Here is a 16049-nt window from a genome sequence, read left to right as displayed (position 1 = left end):
TAATCAAGCAAGTATATATTGCATTATGTAACTTGTTTCACTTGTATATATGTGTTGAATGTGAAATTGATTGTGAATTGTGTATATATATGAGAACTTGACACAAATGATGAGGTTGAGTCTCATTTGGAAGAGTTGAGTATATTGTAATTTTTTGACCATTTGGTAAGGAGAAGCCTCATATATAAGAGTTGGATGGTTGAAAGTGGAACAAGTATATGTTTATGTGTGTGATATATATTACGCCTCATAACAATTGTGTAATATGGTATTGAGAGGTCAAATGAGTAATTGATATGATATATGTGATTAGAAGTATTAATCAAGTGTATATAGTCTTTTTAGACTTAGTTCAAGGCCCAGAGTAGTCTAATAGGATAAGAAATGAGAATTGAGCACGTAGGGGTAAGTTTTGAAAGAAAAATAACTTTTTGCACTCGAATATCCAATTTTAGATCGGACCATTAAATCGAATCCAAACTTATTTCATTAGATAGTACACGTTATAAGCTTCGTGTGAGTACTTGAATTACTTTAATCGGACATCAGATATGGAAATGGCGCATGGTGGAAGTATATCTTCTGAATTGCCATATTGCACCATGGGGCATGGCATAGTGAAGAACAGAGCTTGTGGCTCTGTATCACATGCCGTAACGCATGGTGGATTGAGCCATAAGCCATAGTATTTTTTCAAAGGAAAAGATGTTGTGTTTTATTAAGTCATATGATTGTGTTTGCATTTTTATTAGTCCTCTTATTTGAACATATATTTTACGAAGTCAGAATCCTATATTTGAAAACAAATCAAGGGCTATTACTCTGATATGATATGATTATTATGTTGATTGTGTATGGATGTGAATGGTAAAGTTCAGATTGAGAAGGGACTTTACAAATCCAAAATTGAAATTTTCCAATTTCATCATACTAAAAGCACTTTTCGTAATTCCATTTCCATGTCTACATCCATCCCTCCCATTTCCATCATACAAAGGGCTCTAAGTTTCCTCAAGCTTAGGCAATGTAAAAACTCCAACACTTTTAACAAACAAACTTCTACAAAAAAAAGGATCCTAAGATGTTTTCCTTCTTGCTCTTTAAGGTACAAATGTTAAATAAACTTCCATTTTCCATTCCTTGTACTTTAATTTTATTTTCTTTCTAATACATTGGTATTGTTATTAAAAGAAACAAAAATAAATTCTAATGTAAATAATAAATAAAATTCAAAATTCTAATTTAAAAATAATAAAAAATTATCTCAACTTTCCGTTAACTTATTTATTTATACTTCCAAGTTGCTAATTTAAAAATAATAAAGAATTATGTACCATAAGCAGCATTGATGACACGATGTGCTCTTAATTCTAATTTTCTTTATTATTTTTAATTTTTAAACATAAATAAAAGTATCCTCACCCCTCAGGTATATCTACTTTATCCCAACTTTTCATTAACTTATTTATTTATAGTTTTTAAATTTCTAATTCAAAAATAATAAAAAAAATTATGCACCACAAGCAAGGACAATCTAAGGACAATGGCACATTTCCCTATTCTATTTGCTTCATTTATTTTTTATTTTAAAATAAATAAAACTACCTTACTTTAAATATCTTGCCGGCCACTATCTCCACTTCTCATTAACTCACTCATAATTTTAAATTCTAATTTTAAAATTATAAATGAAATTCATGTTTTCAATTGTACCCAAAAAATGAAATTCAAAATTTCTAATTTAAAAAATAATAAGTAAACCATTATATCCAATTTATTTTATTTTTTTTGAAAAGTAAGCCAAAACTTAGGAAGATTATAAAATTGAAACCTAGCAAAAGGTTTTTGATAATTCACCCCTATTTTTTACCTCTACTATATTGTTTTCACTTTTCACTTCCCTCTTCTCCCTCCAATTATTCAAATTCAAAGCTAAACATTAAACTAAAAAAAAAAAAAAAGCTCCCCAATTGTAACTTCCATGCTCACATTTCTTCTTTAATTTTTCTAGATTGCTCACTTATGTTCAAATGCATTTTCACAAAATTTAAAAATTATCAATGTCTAATTAAAAGCTTAGGCAGAGTTTGTTCTTGATCACTTCGAAATGATGAAGAATCCAATTGATAGTTCTATAATGAACGCTCTTACATCTACTTGAGCCCCAGTATTTAGCTTTGTTCTCTTGTCCAATAATATTTTTTTTCTTATTCATTATAACCATGTCATTTTGATTAAATACATTATAATTTTATCTCTTTTGTATATTTTCATGACTGAATTACTATGATTATGTCATTTCCAAAATAAGTGTGAGGAAATTAGGATACCTTTTTTTATTTGCTATTGAGTGTCATTTAATCATAAGTTTTAATTATATGTGCATGTAAAAATAACATAATATTATGAAGGAAATGTATTACATGATTTACATGCTTCAAATTTTGTGTAGATATAATTTGACTCTGAATGATATTTGCATCTCTAATTATGATGGTGATTTTATAAACATTAATAATTAATCAATTCTATTGCTTTTAATTATCTTATGTATCATAAAAAGTAAAACTAATGTTAAACCTAAAGTAATAACTAGTACATGACATATAACAATAGTTAAATATTTTCAAATTAGTAAAGATTCAAAATTTTTAAATCGTTTTGAGGGAATGTGATCTTCTGGATGTGATATTCATTTCTTTTTCATTTAGAGCAAGTTCTTTTTAAATGAATAAGTTATAATCATCATCCATAAAATTTAATGGAAAATGAATCAATATAAATTTGAAAAAATTACACTCTAGTCTTATAAAAGAAAGTTTATTATTGAGAGATCTCATACAACAATAACAACAAGCCTTTATTTTAAAAGCTGGACAACGACCATTTACAAACTATAAAAGAAAATGATAACTTATAATAACAAATGGTAAATGGTTATTGCTAAATGTTAATGCTTTTGTGAACTGTTAATGAGTAGAATTTGAGAGTATTTTATAAAATTCATAAAATCTCTTTATAATAAACTTCCTACTCTGCATCACAAATTATTATTTTAGTTAAAAGTTAATAAGAAACATTATTTTAATGCTATAAATTTTAGTTTAGAATTAGTTTGTGCTTTGTAAATGTGCACTAGTACTAGAAAATTTATTTTTTTCACCAGACAATATTTTATATTATGAGTAATTATTAAGTATTATTTTTGATTATTAAGTATTATTATTTACTTAACATTATTTTTTATTTTTTTCGCACTTCGTGAATTGCACGGCCACGCTAGTTTTACAAGAGTATATAAATTTACAAGTTAATAAGATGAATTTTATTATTTAGAGTTGTTAACTTTGTTATTTGAATAATTACTTTGGACCCCTGCTCGTGAGTCAGCAGGGATCCAGTTCTGTTCGTCGACGAACAAGCATTCCATACTCCGTTGGACGCCGTCCACCATTGTCAGCCCTCCGTGGATGTTCTCGGCCAAGCGTTGAAAAAGTTTTGAACCCAGGTTCTTTTCCACTCCCAAAATCCGGTGAGATTGATTTGTCCAATCTGGTTTGAATCTAGATTTGAATTTGTTCCCGTGTCATCTGTTCCCTGCCTGCTGTTCTTGCTTTGTTTTAAATTTTTCATTTTAATTTGGCTTTGAATCTGGTCGTGTAATCTTTGAATATTGACGCTTTTGAAACTGGGATATTTACATTTTGGGTTTATTTATTTATTTGTTTTACTAGTTTTTTGCTTGAATGGTAATTGGCAATTATACTTCTTCCCTCTTCATTTGATTACTAGTGACTTGTATGATTTGGATATTGTTGTTTTGCAATGTTGGATTTGTTGTGTATCGGCATTCTTTCTATTAAAATTTTTATATTATCATCAATTTTGGACTTTCTCAAGGTATTTATGATGTATGATCTTGTAAATGACTTGGCTCGAGTTGTGTCAAAGTATCTGGAGCAAAAAGTAAAAGGATATTATATCAACTATGCATATTTCAAAGATTTCAGCAGTATAGGTCCGCTTATGTGTATGATCATCAAACATGAGTCACCTTGCAGCTGTAATGGGGAAAAAGAGCATTCCCTCTCTTTTGGTGCATTTTGCAAATAATAACAGTTTTATAGTTATCCCAATGTAAGGCATCCAAACATAGTATTCTTATTATGTAAGGCGACATGAGTGTAATATATCTTTGGCAAAATGTGGAATTGAAGATTCATTTAAATGGTTTTGATAGACTGGCTGAATGGTTTTCAAAGTTGTTGCCTTGTCCATTATTCATTTTTAGTGGAAATATGATGTTTAATAGTTAAAGTTTTAAGATTAAATGGAAACATCTACCAAATTGTTCTAGGGTACTATGTACTTTTTTCCTCTCTCCTCTTCCTCCTCTGTTCTGAGATTTTCTTCCTTCCATGTCTCCTTTTTCTTTCTGAACTTTTGTATTGTGCGGAATTTGCATTTTCTACTTAAGAGACCATTTGGAAAAATGTTTGTCATTTTCCATCCATGTCTTTTTTGTCATTCTATTTTTCCATGTCTTGTTTGGTTTTCAGATGGGTAAACTGCTTTTAGGGACCATTTTAGGAAGAGATGTTTGGCATCATCGGTGCTGGCAAGCTGGTCCATCTACATCCATTTCACCAACAAGGCGAATAACAAATATGACATATACATTTTTTTGCATGGCTCAATGTCTACTTTGAGATGACATTATTGTAATGACCTCACATTTACAATGTGCTCCACACAAATAGCTCTACTTTTTCCTTTTCTCTTGAAGGTGGTGATGCATTGAAGTGACAATTGCTCTGTATGATAGTGTCAACCAGTTGCAGTAAGAATCTCTTGCTAATGGTTTACCGCCATCTGGGTTTGAAAACCCTTTATAAAATACCAGTACAATGCTTATGTTGCTCTATAACATTCAAATTTTTTATCCATGAGCTCCACCTGCCTGACCAAATTCCTCAGCCAACAGTCTCCTCAGTAAAACCGCTCTATGGTTAATTGCTTGCACAAGAGCCTTCCTACCCAAGCTTTAAGCCGTCTTAAGGAATCAATCTCAGCTGGGTTTATTCAGAACATTGACAAAGTCACATTTGCTCTATCTCTCAAGGCTTGTCAAGGGGAATTCAAACTTGGGTCCCAAATCCATGGAATTGCCATATGTAGTGGGTTTGTTTCAAATCTCAGTGTTTCAAATTCTCTCTATGAACATGTACTGCAAGTCTGGACATTTTGGTATTGCTTTGCGGATTTTTGAGAATTTGCACCATCCTGACATTGTCTCTTGGAACACTGTTCTTTCAGGATTTGAGAAGAGTGAGGATGCATTTAGTTTTGCTCATACTATGAATTATAGCGGGATTGTTTCGACCCGGTAACTTATACTACAGTTCTGTCCTATTGTAGAGATGGTAATGAATTTTGGGCTGGATTGCAGATGCATTCTCCTATATTAAAACGTGGATTGGATGGTGAGACATTTATAGGGAATGCACTTATAACCTTGTACTCTAGGTGGGGGCAACTAGTTCAGGCTAGGAGGGTGTTCGATGAAATGCCTAAACGAGATGTGGTTTCATGGTGTGCAATGGTTTTCAGGATATGCTCAAGAGGGAGATAATAGGTTGGAAGCAGTTTTGACATTCATCAATATGATGAGAGATGGTATGCTGCCTGACCATGTCTCATTAACCGGTGCAGTTTCAGCTTGTGGTCATGAAAGAAATTTAGAACTAGGGAGACAGGTTCATGGTTTGACCATAAAATGAGATATGACAGGCATCTTTCAGTAGGTAATGTTTTGATTTCTGCCTATTCAAAGTGTGAAGTCATGAGGGATGCAAAACTGGTCTTTCAGCTCATGAATAATCGAAATGTAGTCTCTTGGACTATTATATCAATAGATGAAGATGCAATTTCTCGCTTTAATGAGATGAGAATTGATAATGTGTATCCAAATGAAGTTACATTTATAGGATTGATCCATGCGATCACAACTCAAAATCTTCTAAAAGAAGGTCTAATAATGGTTCATGGGTTATGTATAAAAGGAAACTTTTTATCTGAGTCAACTGTCTGCAATAGCCTCATTACCATGTATGCGAAGTTTGAGTCCATTCAAGAGTCAGAGAAGATTTTGAGGAGCTTAGGACCAGAGAAGCAATATCATGGAATGCTTTAATTTCTGGCTATGCTCAAAATAGCATGTTCAAAGAATCTTTTCTTACATTTTTGTCAGCATTAAAGGAGATAACGCCCAACCAATACACTTTTGGTAGTGTCTTAAATGCAATAGGTGCAGCTGAAGATATATCCATAAAACATGGACAACGTTGCCATTCCACATTGATCAAACTTGGTTTAAGCACTGACCCAATTATTTCAGGGGCTCTTCTTGACATGTATGCTAAGAGGGGAAGCATAATTGAATCTCTACAAGTTTTTTCTGAGACACCTGAAAGAACCCAGTTTGCTTGGACTGCAATAATATCTGCGTATTCTCGACATGGAGACTACAAGTCAGTGATGAGGCTGTTCAAGAGAATGGAAATGGAAAAAAAAACTCCTGACTCCATCACTTTCCTTTCTGTACTTACTGCATGTTGTAGAAATGGAATGGTTGATGTTGGCCTAGAAGTTTTTGACTCTATGATCAAGGATCATCACATTGAACCAAATCCTGAACATTATTTCTGTAATGGTAGACATGCTGGGCCGTGCAGGGAGGCTAAAGGAGGCAGAAGAGCTGATGAATCAGATTCCAGGAGGACCTGGATTGAGCGTACTGCAAAGTTTGCTTGGTCCTGTAGGTTACATGGAAACATTGAGATAGCTGAGAAGGTGGTTGATATTCTGATAGAAATGGAGCCCACTTGTTCGGGTTCGTATGTGTTGATGTCAAACTTGTATGCTGAGAAAGGAAAGTGGGAGAGAAAGTGGCTGAAATGAGGAAAGGGATGAGACAGAGGGGAGTGAGGAAGGAATAGGGTTTAGCTGGGTAGATGTTGGGAAGAATAACATTGATTCCTTGTACTTGTCTGGGTTCTCCTCTGGGGATAAGTCTCACCCTGAGTCTGAGGAATTTGTAGGATGGCAGAGTTTCTAGGATTAGAAATGAAATTCTTGGAACATGAAAGGAAAGAGAATAAAGAAGAGAAGTACCAGCATCATAACCAGGTCATGTTTAGTACAACGGAATTGGACATGAGGATGAGAATGAAAATGAGGAGCCGGAAATTTTTTTTTCATTTGCATGAATGGAATGGGAAGAAAATCGACACCTACAAGTGTGGAAATGAGGACTCCTCTATCTGATGATGGAGGGATCATGTCCTTTGGAGTGGAAGCCCTCTTCACTTTGCAGAATAGAGTCCCTAGAGACTCACACTTGAAGGACTGCCATTGTTCTCAGCGTAGCTCATTCTCTCATCTACCATTACAGAGGAGAGTGAAGCTCATCCTCTACCACTGAAGACAAGATGACAGATATGAACCAGAACTGTTCACATGACAGATATGAACAAGAACTGACAAAGTATTGAAGTAGCTTATCATGTTTTTCTGAATTTTAATTGACATATATGAACTTGAACTGTTCACCATGTGGGACACAAAAGTTGTGGAAAAACAAATTTAGACACAATCTGGTAACACTAACAGGTCTAAAGGAGTTTGGAGATGCTTTGGGTTTGTATCATGTGAAAGTTCCATCAATTTTTATCTAGTAAGAATTTACGTTTTGTAAAATATAATCCTGTGCACTGTTTATTCGACAGTAAAAGGTATAGTGATGCTGAGATGTTGTAACTCCATTGGTTGTTGCTGCTTTTTTTTTTTTATATTTAAATTTGCTTTGGTAGATATGCATTTTTTGTTTCCAAAACAGATTAAATTAAATCACATTTCCCATTTTGTGTGGGGTTGGGCTATCATTTTAAAAGCTATTTTGCACAATAAATTCACTTCTTTGTGGTTCCAGTTTCTTGAATGTTCTTTTTTCTCCCTTTCCCTTTTCATATGATCTCCATGCTCGTTTTTTCCTTCATTTTCTTTATTCTTCTTCTTCTTCTTTGTTAGCCTTTCACTTTCTTTTCTTTTTTTCCCCTTCTTTGTTTACCTCCTAGTTTTTAATTTATTTACTTCTCTTCTTCATTTTACGACGCGTTTAAAGTAATTGAACTCCTTCAGTTTCTTCGGCTCTATTCTTTCTTCTTCTCTCTCTCTTCCATGAACCATGCGTTGCATAGCTTTTGATCGTGGTCCTTTTTATTCTCGCCTTCATTCTTTGCTTTTTCTTCCAAATGATGCGTGACGATAACCAATCTCAGATTCTTCAATCTAAGCTTCTCCAAATGTCTTGCTCGGCCTTCCTTGGACAGAATGAAGTAGCATACCTCAGACGTGCTCAGCCTCCCTCAGATTTGATCTTTTTGATTGGAGAAACAATGTTTGAATTTTTTTTTTTTTACTTTATTTATTTGTTTTATGAATGAGGCTTCCAGATGGGTTGTTTTTGAGCTTCCAGATGGGTTCTTCAACTGAATGGCGTCTCATTCTTCAAGATAGGTACCGCAATTTAATGGAATGTTGAGGATTGTGTTGGAAATGGGTTCCTTTTTGTTATCAATTTACTTGAAGAAATAAATTCTTGAAATTGGGTTCTTTTTTCACCGACTGTGGATAAGATTCTATTGCTGCCTACTTGCACTTTAGATTCAACATTGTGCTTGCTGTTACTTTTCATTCACAGTGAAGAAAAGTGGAACATATAACTTTGAGTTCGATTGAGAGGTAGAGGAAGGCCTAAGAGAACACTCTTGGAAGTGTTGACCGATCTCTTAATTAATAATATTCCTAAAAGCTTGATAATGATAGAGCACATGGCGTCTTGCAATCCATGTAGCCGACCTCACCTAGTAGGATAAAGGCTTGTTTGGTTGTGTGTTACTTTTCATTCAACAGTGATATGTGATTCTGATTTCTAACCTTTTGGTAATCTTACTATAAAACTGAGTGCTACAATCACTTTTCTTCTTGAAATGAGAGAAGTTTTGATGTTTTAGATGCATAAATTTAAGAAAATATTAATGCTTTCATTCTTGAAAACCAAAATCTTTCTGTGCAGATTATCAACAGTTGGAGATGATGATTTCTGAGGAGGGTAAATCGTTTTTCTGCATATTCAATTTTTGGGGTGGAAGAGATGGAGATTTTTTTGGTGGAGAAAGGATCATCTTGAACGGTTCTATTCAATGCGGGGTCTACTTGTAAAAGTTGATGATTAGGTAAGATTCTGTTGGTCAGAGCAGTATTATTAGAGCATTAAAGTGAGCATTTTTTCTTTCTGATGTTTATCTCACAAAGGGTGAAAAACACCTCACAGAAACAAATGCTTGTCATCCAAGAAATGTATGGATAGAAAATTTAGTCATTGTCCACTTTAGCCAGTGGGTGATTCAATTGTCTGTTATCTTTAGAATTTTGAGGCTCCATTTTCTTCAATAACTTAATGCTTTTCGTTTTTGGTGTGCTTCATTTTGTTCATGTTCATCTCAAATAGTTTTTGTCGACACATAATGACTTCACTGCAGAATAGATTGCCCTGCTATGTCTTGAATTTTTTTCCTTTTAAATTTCCGAATTAGGGATGCCCTGCTATGCCTTGGAATTTTTTGTTTTTAAAATTCAGATTAAAATTGTCTCTTTTAAAATTTGGCTTCAATCCAATTTTACCTGTGAAGTGTGAGCCAGGTACATTTTCTTAGTTCAGGTTATGAATTTGCTGGGCTACTACACTATTTCTTTGTTTATGTACTAATTATTAATTATACATGGAATTATTGCCTTGGAATGTAATTAGATCTTTTCATTCGGGATTCTTAATTCTTGGCGACAACTCTTACTAATAACCCCTGTTTCTTTCAATTTAATATATTTGGCATCATTATTATGATGTTAAGATGTTCGTATGGTGATACTAAGATGTTGCAACTCCATTGGTTTTTTTTTTTAATTTTAAATTTGCATAGGTAGTGTGCATTTTTGTTTCCAAAAGGTTTAAATTAGATCACATTTCCTGTTTTATGTGGCGTTGGGCTATCATTTTAAAAGTATTTTGCGCAATAAATTTACTTCTTTCTCCCTTTTCCTTTTTATATGATTTCCATGGTCATTTTTCCTTCATTTTCTTCATCATTCTTCTTCTTTGTTAGCCTTTTATTTTCTTTTCTTTTTTTCCCCCCTTCTTTGTTTACATTTTACCTTTTTTGATTGTGGTTCTTTTTATTCTCATCTTCATCTTTTGCTCTCTCTTCCAAATGATGCCCGACGATGTCCAATCTCAGATTCTTCAATTTAAGCTTCTCCAGATGTCTTGCTTAGCTTCCTTTGGACGGAATGAAGTAGTCTTATTCCTCAGATTCGATCTCTTTGATTGAAGAAGCAATGTTTGATTTTTTAACTTTATTTATTTATATTTTTGTTTTATGAATGATGCTTCTAGATAGACCTAGTAATTTAGGTGGTTGCACTTATTCGGGTTGAGAACAATTAAGCCTTAAAATACCTGAACAATAAAAAAGCATATATATTCAAGTTTGATGATCACACATCAAGCTTGTTCAGATTGTTTCAAATATTCAAATTATTAAATATTATTTTATATTATTTTTCAATTTTTTAAACCAATTCCGATTTTCATTTTAAAAATTAAGAGTTTATAAGCAATATAACCCTACAATGTATTTTTTTTTCCTATCCTTATTAAAGTGAGACTAGGCATTGAAATAATAAAAATAAAAGCATATAAAGTAGTCTCGTGTGTTTATTTTTTCTTAATATATATATAATATATATATATGTTACAATTGAAAACAAGTAGTAGAATATTCAAACTTCAATAGGAGAGCGAAAATGTACAAATTGGAAGTTTGGGAAAGAATTTGTTAGTGCTAAGTGAAATTTGAAGTGATTTTATTGTTAATAATAAAAATAATTTGAGCATTTGGACTAAGTCTATTTGGATTTGGTTTTGACTTGAATTTCTTAAGGTGGCTTGAATAAGTTCACATATAGAAAAATTTATAAACTCAAATCCAATCCAAAAATTCTTTGGGGTTATTAGGTTGGTTTATAGAGTTTGATTCAAATTATTAACTTTATTTTCATGTGAGTTGTTTATTTTGATCTTTCAAATGGGTTTTTTCCATTGAATGTGTCTCATTCTTTAAGATAGGTACCCTAATTTAATGGAATCTCATAATTGTGTTCAATATATAATCGAGGTTTCATTTAACTAGAGTCAGAATACAAGTTGAGTTTGATAGGTTGCCCATTCAAGCTCATTTTTTAAGGGTTTAGGCTTGAAAATCATACTCCCTTCATCCAAATTATAGAGCATTTTGTAAGAAGTTTTTCTATCCCAAAATATAAGATACTTTGAGTAGATTAAAGTTTCATTAAATGCACCAATTCTAATATTATCCTTTCTCTTTTTATAATTGCTTTTTATCACTTCTCTTTTCAATATATTAAATAATGGGTATTTTAGGAAGTTTATATTTTTATTTTGAAAAGATAAGATTGTTAAGTGTATTAATAAGGTTTATTGGTATGTGAGATTTTATTTAAAAGTTTCTTATAATTTGGAGTGAGGGAGTATTTTTTGTATAGCCAGGCTCCTATTGGGCCTTGTAAAAACATACTTGACTTTGATAATTTTTTTAGGCTCGTTTTTTATTTTACCGCATAATTTTTTCTAGGTCTCAAGGGATGTTTCTGTCATTTTAGAAAATTATAGAAAATGACACTTTTGCCTTTTATTCAAATTAAAAAAAATTCATAATTTTTTATTCACAACTTTTGTTTATTTATTAACAACTTTCGTCTCTAAATTCACAACAATTTAATAGCTATTGGCAAATTCTGATCCATGGGTTTTAATATATATCAGGTGTTGAAAATTTATAATTTTTCATTCACAACTTTTGTTCATATATTTACAATTTTTAATTTTAAATTCGCAACAATTTAATAGTCATTCACAACTTCGCATTTGTAGGCTTTAATATGCATCAGGTGTTAAAAATTTGTAACTTTCTATTCATAATTTTTATTCATATATTAACAATTTTTGTTTCTAAATTTGTAACAATTCAACAGCCATTCACAACTCTGAATATGCAGGTTTTGATATGCATTAGATATTGAAAATTCGTAACTTTTTATTTACAACTTGTGTCCCTAAATTAACAACTTTTGTCCTTATATTTGCAACAATGCAATAAGGAATTGTAATTTATCAGTACCTTTGTAAATTGATTAAATCAGCAAAAATTAATTACCACTTTAATTCAAGAAATAACGACTTTCATTAATTTAAATGACAAGAAAATCTTAAAAAGTGACAACTATTTAAGGTTTTGTTGTCAGTTACATGATTTACAGCTTGCATCAAAATATACTACAATCCTTTTGACAAAAATATATGAAGGGTTGAATCTTCTAGTGTCATCCTAACATGTCAACCATTCTCATGCCAATCTGAAACAATAAAATAGCCATTCATTAACATGTCTATTTTTCAAACAGCATAATCATATATCTGTTATGTTTTATTTAACAACAACTATTCTTCTTATATTTATAAATTTGTATTGGTCATTCACAACTTTGGTTGATGCATTTATAATATAACTGAAAATGATATATCATTTGTCATTTATTCATAAGTAAGCATCCATATCCATGTACAACAGAGAAAATTAAAAAATGAAGACCTCAATTATGAAGAGGATATGAAGACCTTAATCATTTATGCACATTAACCCACATCAATTTCAATTATTACATATGGGAGGAGAAATTTTTAAGGAGAAGAATAAACTTACCTGCATATTGCACAGCTAATAGAGGAACCTATATATATAAACTCAAAAAGAAATAAGATAGACGAGAAGGAGAAGGAGAAGAAGGAGAAAGAGATGGACTAGAAGAAGAGCATGAAGAAGAGAACACGAGGATAACAAGAAGACGAAGCAGATGGAAGAACGCACAAGAATGACTCTGAGGCTTGAGATTTTTGTTTTATTTGAGGGCAATTTAGTCATTTCTTTTAATTCCCTAATGACAGAAAAATCTCATGGGACTCCAAGGAAATTATGCTATTTTGTGGGACCATATATCATTTACATAATTTAAATGGATTTTTCTGTTATTTTCTCATTTTAATTTTTGAATATTATAAATATATTTTAAAGAAAGAAAATATAATATTATAATGTAAAAATTAAAATTTTAAAAATTAAAAAATTAAAAAATAATTTTGTAGTAAGGATACTTTAACATGTGTACAATAGCGCGGAATGTTGCAGACCTATTTACAAGACTGTATCAGATGCTACATGTGTTCTTGAAGTCATTGCAGGCGAGGACTTTAGGGATAAGGCAACCATTGAAGCATTAAAGTATGTCCCAAAAGATGGATATGTTCAGTTTCTGAGAATAGATGGATTAAGAGCAAAGAGAGTTGGAATAGTGAGACGTTTCTACGATTTTGGCAGTGATTACTTTCTGGCAGAAAACTTTTGAGTAACACCTGAATGGCTCAAATCTGTTCTGACAAATCTAAGGTATATATTGAAAACTATTACGAATGGCTCAAATCCGTTCTGACGAATTGTCGGGTAAGCTATTAATACTTTGATTCATATTTTAGGCAACGAGGTGCTGTTTTGGTTGACAATTTGGTGATAGATAACATTGACAAACTTTTTAATGGCTCAAGTGAAGACATTGCAATGTCAGTTGAATTGAAAGTATCCCTGAACTCATACCTTAAAGACCTGGTTGCTTCCCCAGTGAGAACCTTGGCAGATGTAATTACCTTCAACAAGAAACATGCAAAATTGGTAAGGATGTTGTTCGTGTTTGATTTGTATGGAAAACTATATATAACCTCCTCAAACTTAGCATTTTATTGCCCTAATATTAAAATCGAGCATCTAAAGGCCGCATGATTGTCACATGAGGTCATTTTTCCCCCTCACATGATTGCAAACTTCTCATTCCCCTAAAGTATGAGATATCATGTGATAATCACATGATTTAGCTGTTATGAAATGTCTTCGCATGTGATACTTGAAGTATTTCATTTTACAGGCTGCGTAATAAACATTTTTAGGCTATAGTTTATGAGAGTTATATATAGTCTCTCTTAATACATGTGATACTAGACGCCAAGTTAAAGTGGTGTGGTGAGAATAAAAGTTTTTGTAAAGCATTTGACAGTGTATAGAAAATTGCAGGAGAAACTTGATAAGTATGAGCAGGACTTTATGGTGGAAGCTCAAAAGACAAATGGAATGGGAAAAACAGAAAATGAAGCATTATTAAACATGATAAGGTTGTTGCAGAATGGATTTGAGAAAGTTATGAAAATGAATAGACTAGATGCAGTGGCGATCATCCTTGGTTCAGGCTTTATTTGTGTACTTGCCATTGGAGGTTGTGCTGGAATTGTTGTGCCTGCAGGGCACAAGAAGGACGAGCCATTTGGGATTTGCTTAGGTGGGTTGAGAGGCTCAGAGCCAAAGCTTATTGAAATTGCTTATTCATTTGGACAAGCTAATAAGATCAGGAGGCCACCTCCGCGCCTTCGTATGCTAAAAGCTTAAGTTAAATTGAACAGAGGATGCTGTTGTATGTTGCAGTCATCAGTTCCCATTTTTCAAAACTAGCATTTGCACCTCGTGTGACGCATAGGAAGCATACACTTTCATTGCACCCAATTTCAGAATTTTACAAATAAATATTATAAAAAATTATAATAATAATCACCATCAAGCATCTAAATTATATTATTCCACTTACATTGTCATTAAAGATGAAGCAACTAAATTTAAAAAGAACTTCTTTATATGTTAAAAAACTAAAAATCACAAAAAAAAAGTTTATCAATAAATAAAATGATATGAAAAAAAATTGATATTAAATTATGCAATTTTTTCAATGATGGAAAAACTGCTCTCCTTGCATTATTTCTATCAATCATAACAATATGCTTTATAACAAATCCAAATGATACAAATTTGATATAATATAGAGATATTAAATTAGTATGTTGTGTAGTATTTCATTAGATAACAATATTAGTTTGTTTTGTAGCATTTGATTAGATAATATAGAGGTATTAATAGTAATTTGAGATACATTAAGAGACAATAAACTCCCCTAGGTTTGCCTAAAAAATCATAAAATTATATCTTACAAAACAAAAAGAGCCATTAATATCCTGTGGAAATGATACAAATTAAAAATGAAATGCATTATAGTCTTGCCAGCTTGCTTATAATTTAGCTCTTTTCTCGAGGCTTTCCTTTCTCCCAGTAACAATTAATAAATGAATTATAATCAAGCAAGTTAATTGAAACAAATTTTCGAATGTCAATAAGGTATTGAGAGTATGAAGTTTCTAACATATAACCATATCTCACTCAAACTCTCACTCTTTCTACAATTTATTTTCTACAATTGATCTCACCATATACAACTACATTGAAAATTAGTTTCTACTTTTCAAATTCTAAATTATAGTCCTCACTGATTATGAGGAAGATTATCTCCTTCTCGCTCAAGCTCTCACTCTTTCTAACATGATCAAAGGATTGGGCCAACACCTTCTACCTGAAACATAACCTCTTCTTGCTAGTGCTCTAGAATTTGCCATCAGCCCATCACTGTAGAATGCTTCGTTGAAGTTGTTCTCATGTCAAAATGAGCAACATAAGTATGTTTGAAGAAGTAATCTTAATAGTAATTAAGCATAAACAGTTATGGAATATATGAAAAATGCGATGTGAAACTTTCAAAAAAAAAATGTAATCTTCATCATAAACATCATGAACGATTAATATTAGCATGGTGATTCAAGAAGACAATGATATTTGATAAACATTAAAGAAAAAATTAAATAAAAGTAATCATTGACTCATTTATTCCTACAGAACCATGCTGCAGACATATCAAATAAGACTAAGTAG

General features: G+C 31.9%; 2 protein-coding genes and 1 pseudogene across 2 annotated transcripts; all 3 read left to right on the top strand.

Moving 5' to 3' along the window:
• Positions 1 to 557: 557 nt before the first annotated feature.
• Positions 558 to 6960, top strand: LOC129308915 (pentatricopeptide repeat-containing protein At4g32430, mitochondrial-like). Its single transcript, XM_054950284.1, has 7 exons — positions 558 to 653; positions 3394 to 3555; positions 4560 to 4654; positions 5123 to 5328; positions 5611 to 5756; positions 5834 to 6108; positions 6216 to 6960. Exons 1-7 carry the CDS (start codon positions 558 to 560, stop codon positions 6958 to 6960), a joined length of 1725 nt encoding a protein of 574 aa, XP_054806259.1.
• LOC129309351 (pentatricopeptide repeat-containing protein At4g32430, mitochondrial-like) lies at positions 3393 to 7940 on the top strand. Its single transcript, XM_054950908.1, is given in 12 exon segments — positions 3393 to 3532; positions 4560 to 5215; positions 5217 to 5373; positions 5376 to 5605; positions 5607 to 5775; positions 5778 to 6143; positions 6146 to 6708; positions 6710 to 6812; positions 6815 to 6939; positions 6942 to 6993; positions 6996 to 7094; positions 7097 to 7940. Coding segments are annotated over 11 exon segments (2304 nt in total). The 5' UTR covers positions 3393 to 3532; positions 4560 to 5005; the 3' UTR covers positions 7327 to 7940.
• Positions 7274 to 14684, top strand: LOC129308914 (probable amidase At4g34880; annotated as a pseudogene).
• The last annotated feature ends 1365 nt before the right edge of the window (positions 14685 to 16049 follow it).

Source organism: Prosopis cineraria, unplaced genomic scaffold (genome assembly GCF_029017545.1).
Source record: "Prosopis cineraria cultivar Desert tree isolate PC_DT_omini unplaced genomic scaffold, ASM2901754v1 PC4, whole genome shotgun sequence".
Taxonomy (NCBI): Eukaryota; Viridiplantae; Streptophyta; class Magnoliopsida; order Fabales; family Fabaceae; genus Prosopis; species Prosopis cineraria.
The sequence above is the reverse complement of the archived record's forward strand: the minus strand, read 5'-3'. Positions and strand labels throughout refer to the sequence as shown.

Bases quoted from the DNA above. Each gene is read 5' to 3' on its own strand.
- LOC129308915 (XM_054950284.1), top strand. From the start codon at position 558: ATGGCGCATGGTGGAAGTATATCTTCTGAATTGCCATATTGCACCATG. The intron at 5,329-5,610 runs GTGAGGATGCAT...AATGGTTTTCAG, and splicing joins TCTTTCAGGATTTGAGAAGA to GATATGCTCAAGAGGGAGAT. The intron at 6,109-6,215 runs GTATGCGAAGTT...TGCTCAAAATAG, and splicing joins TGCAATAGCCTCATTACCAT to CATGTTCAAAGAATCTTTTC.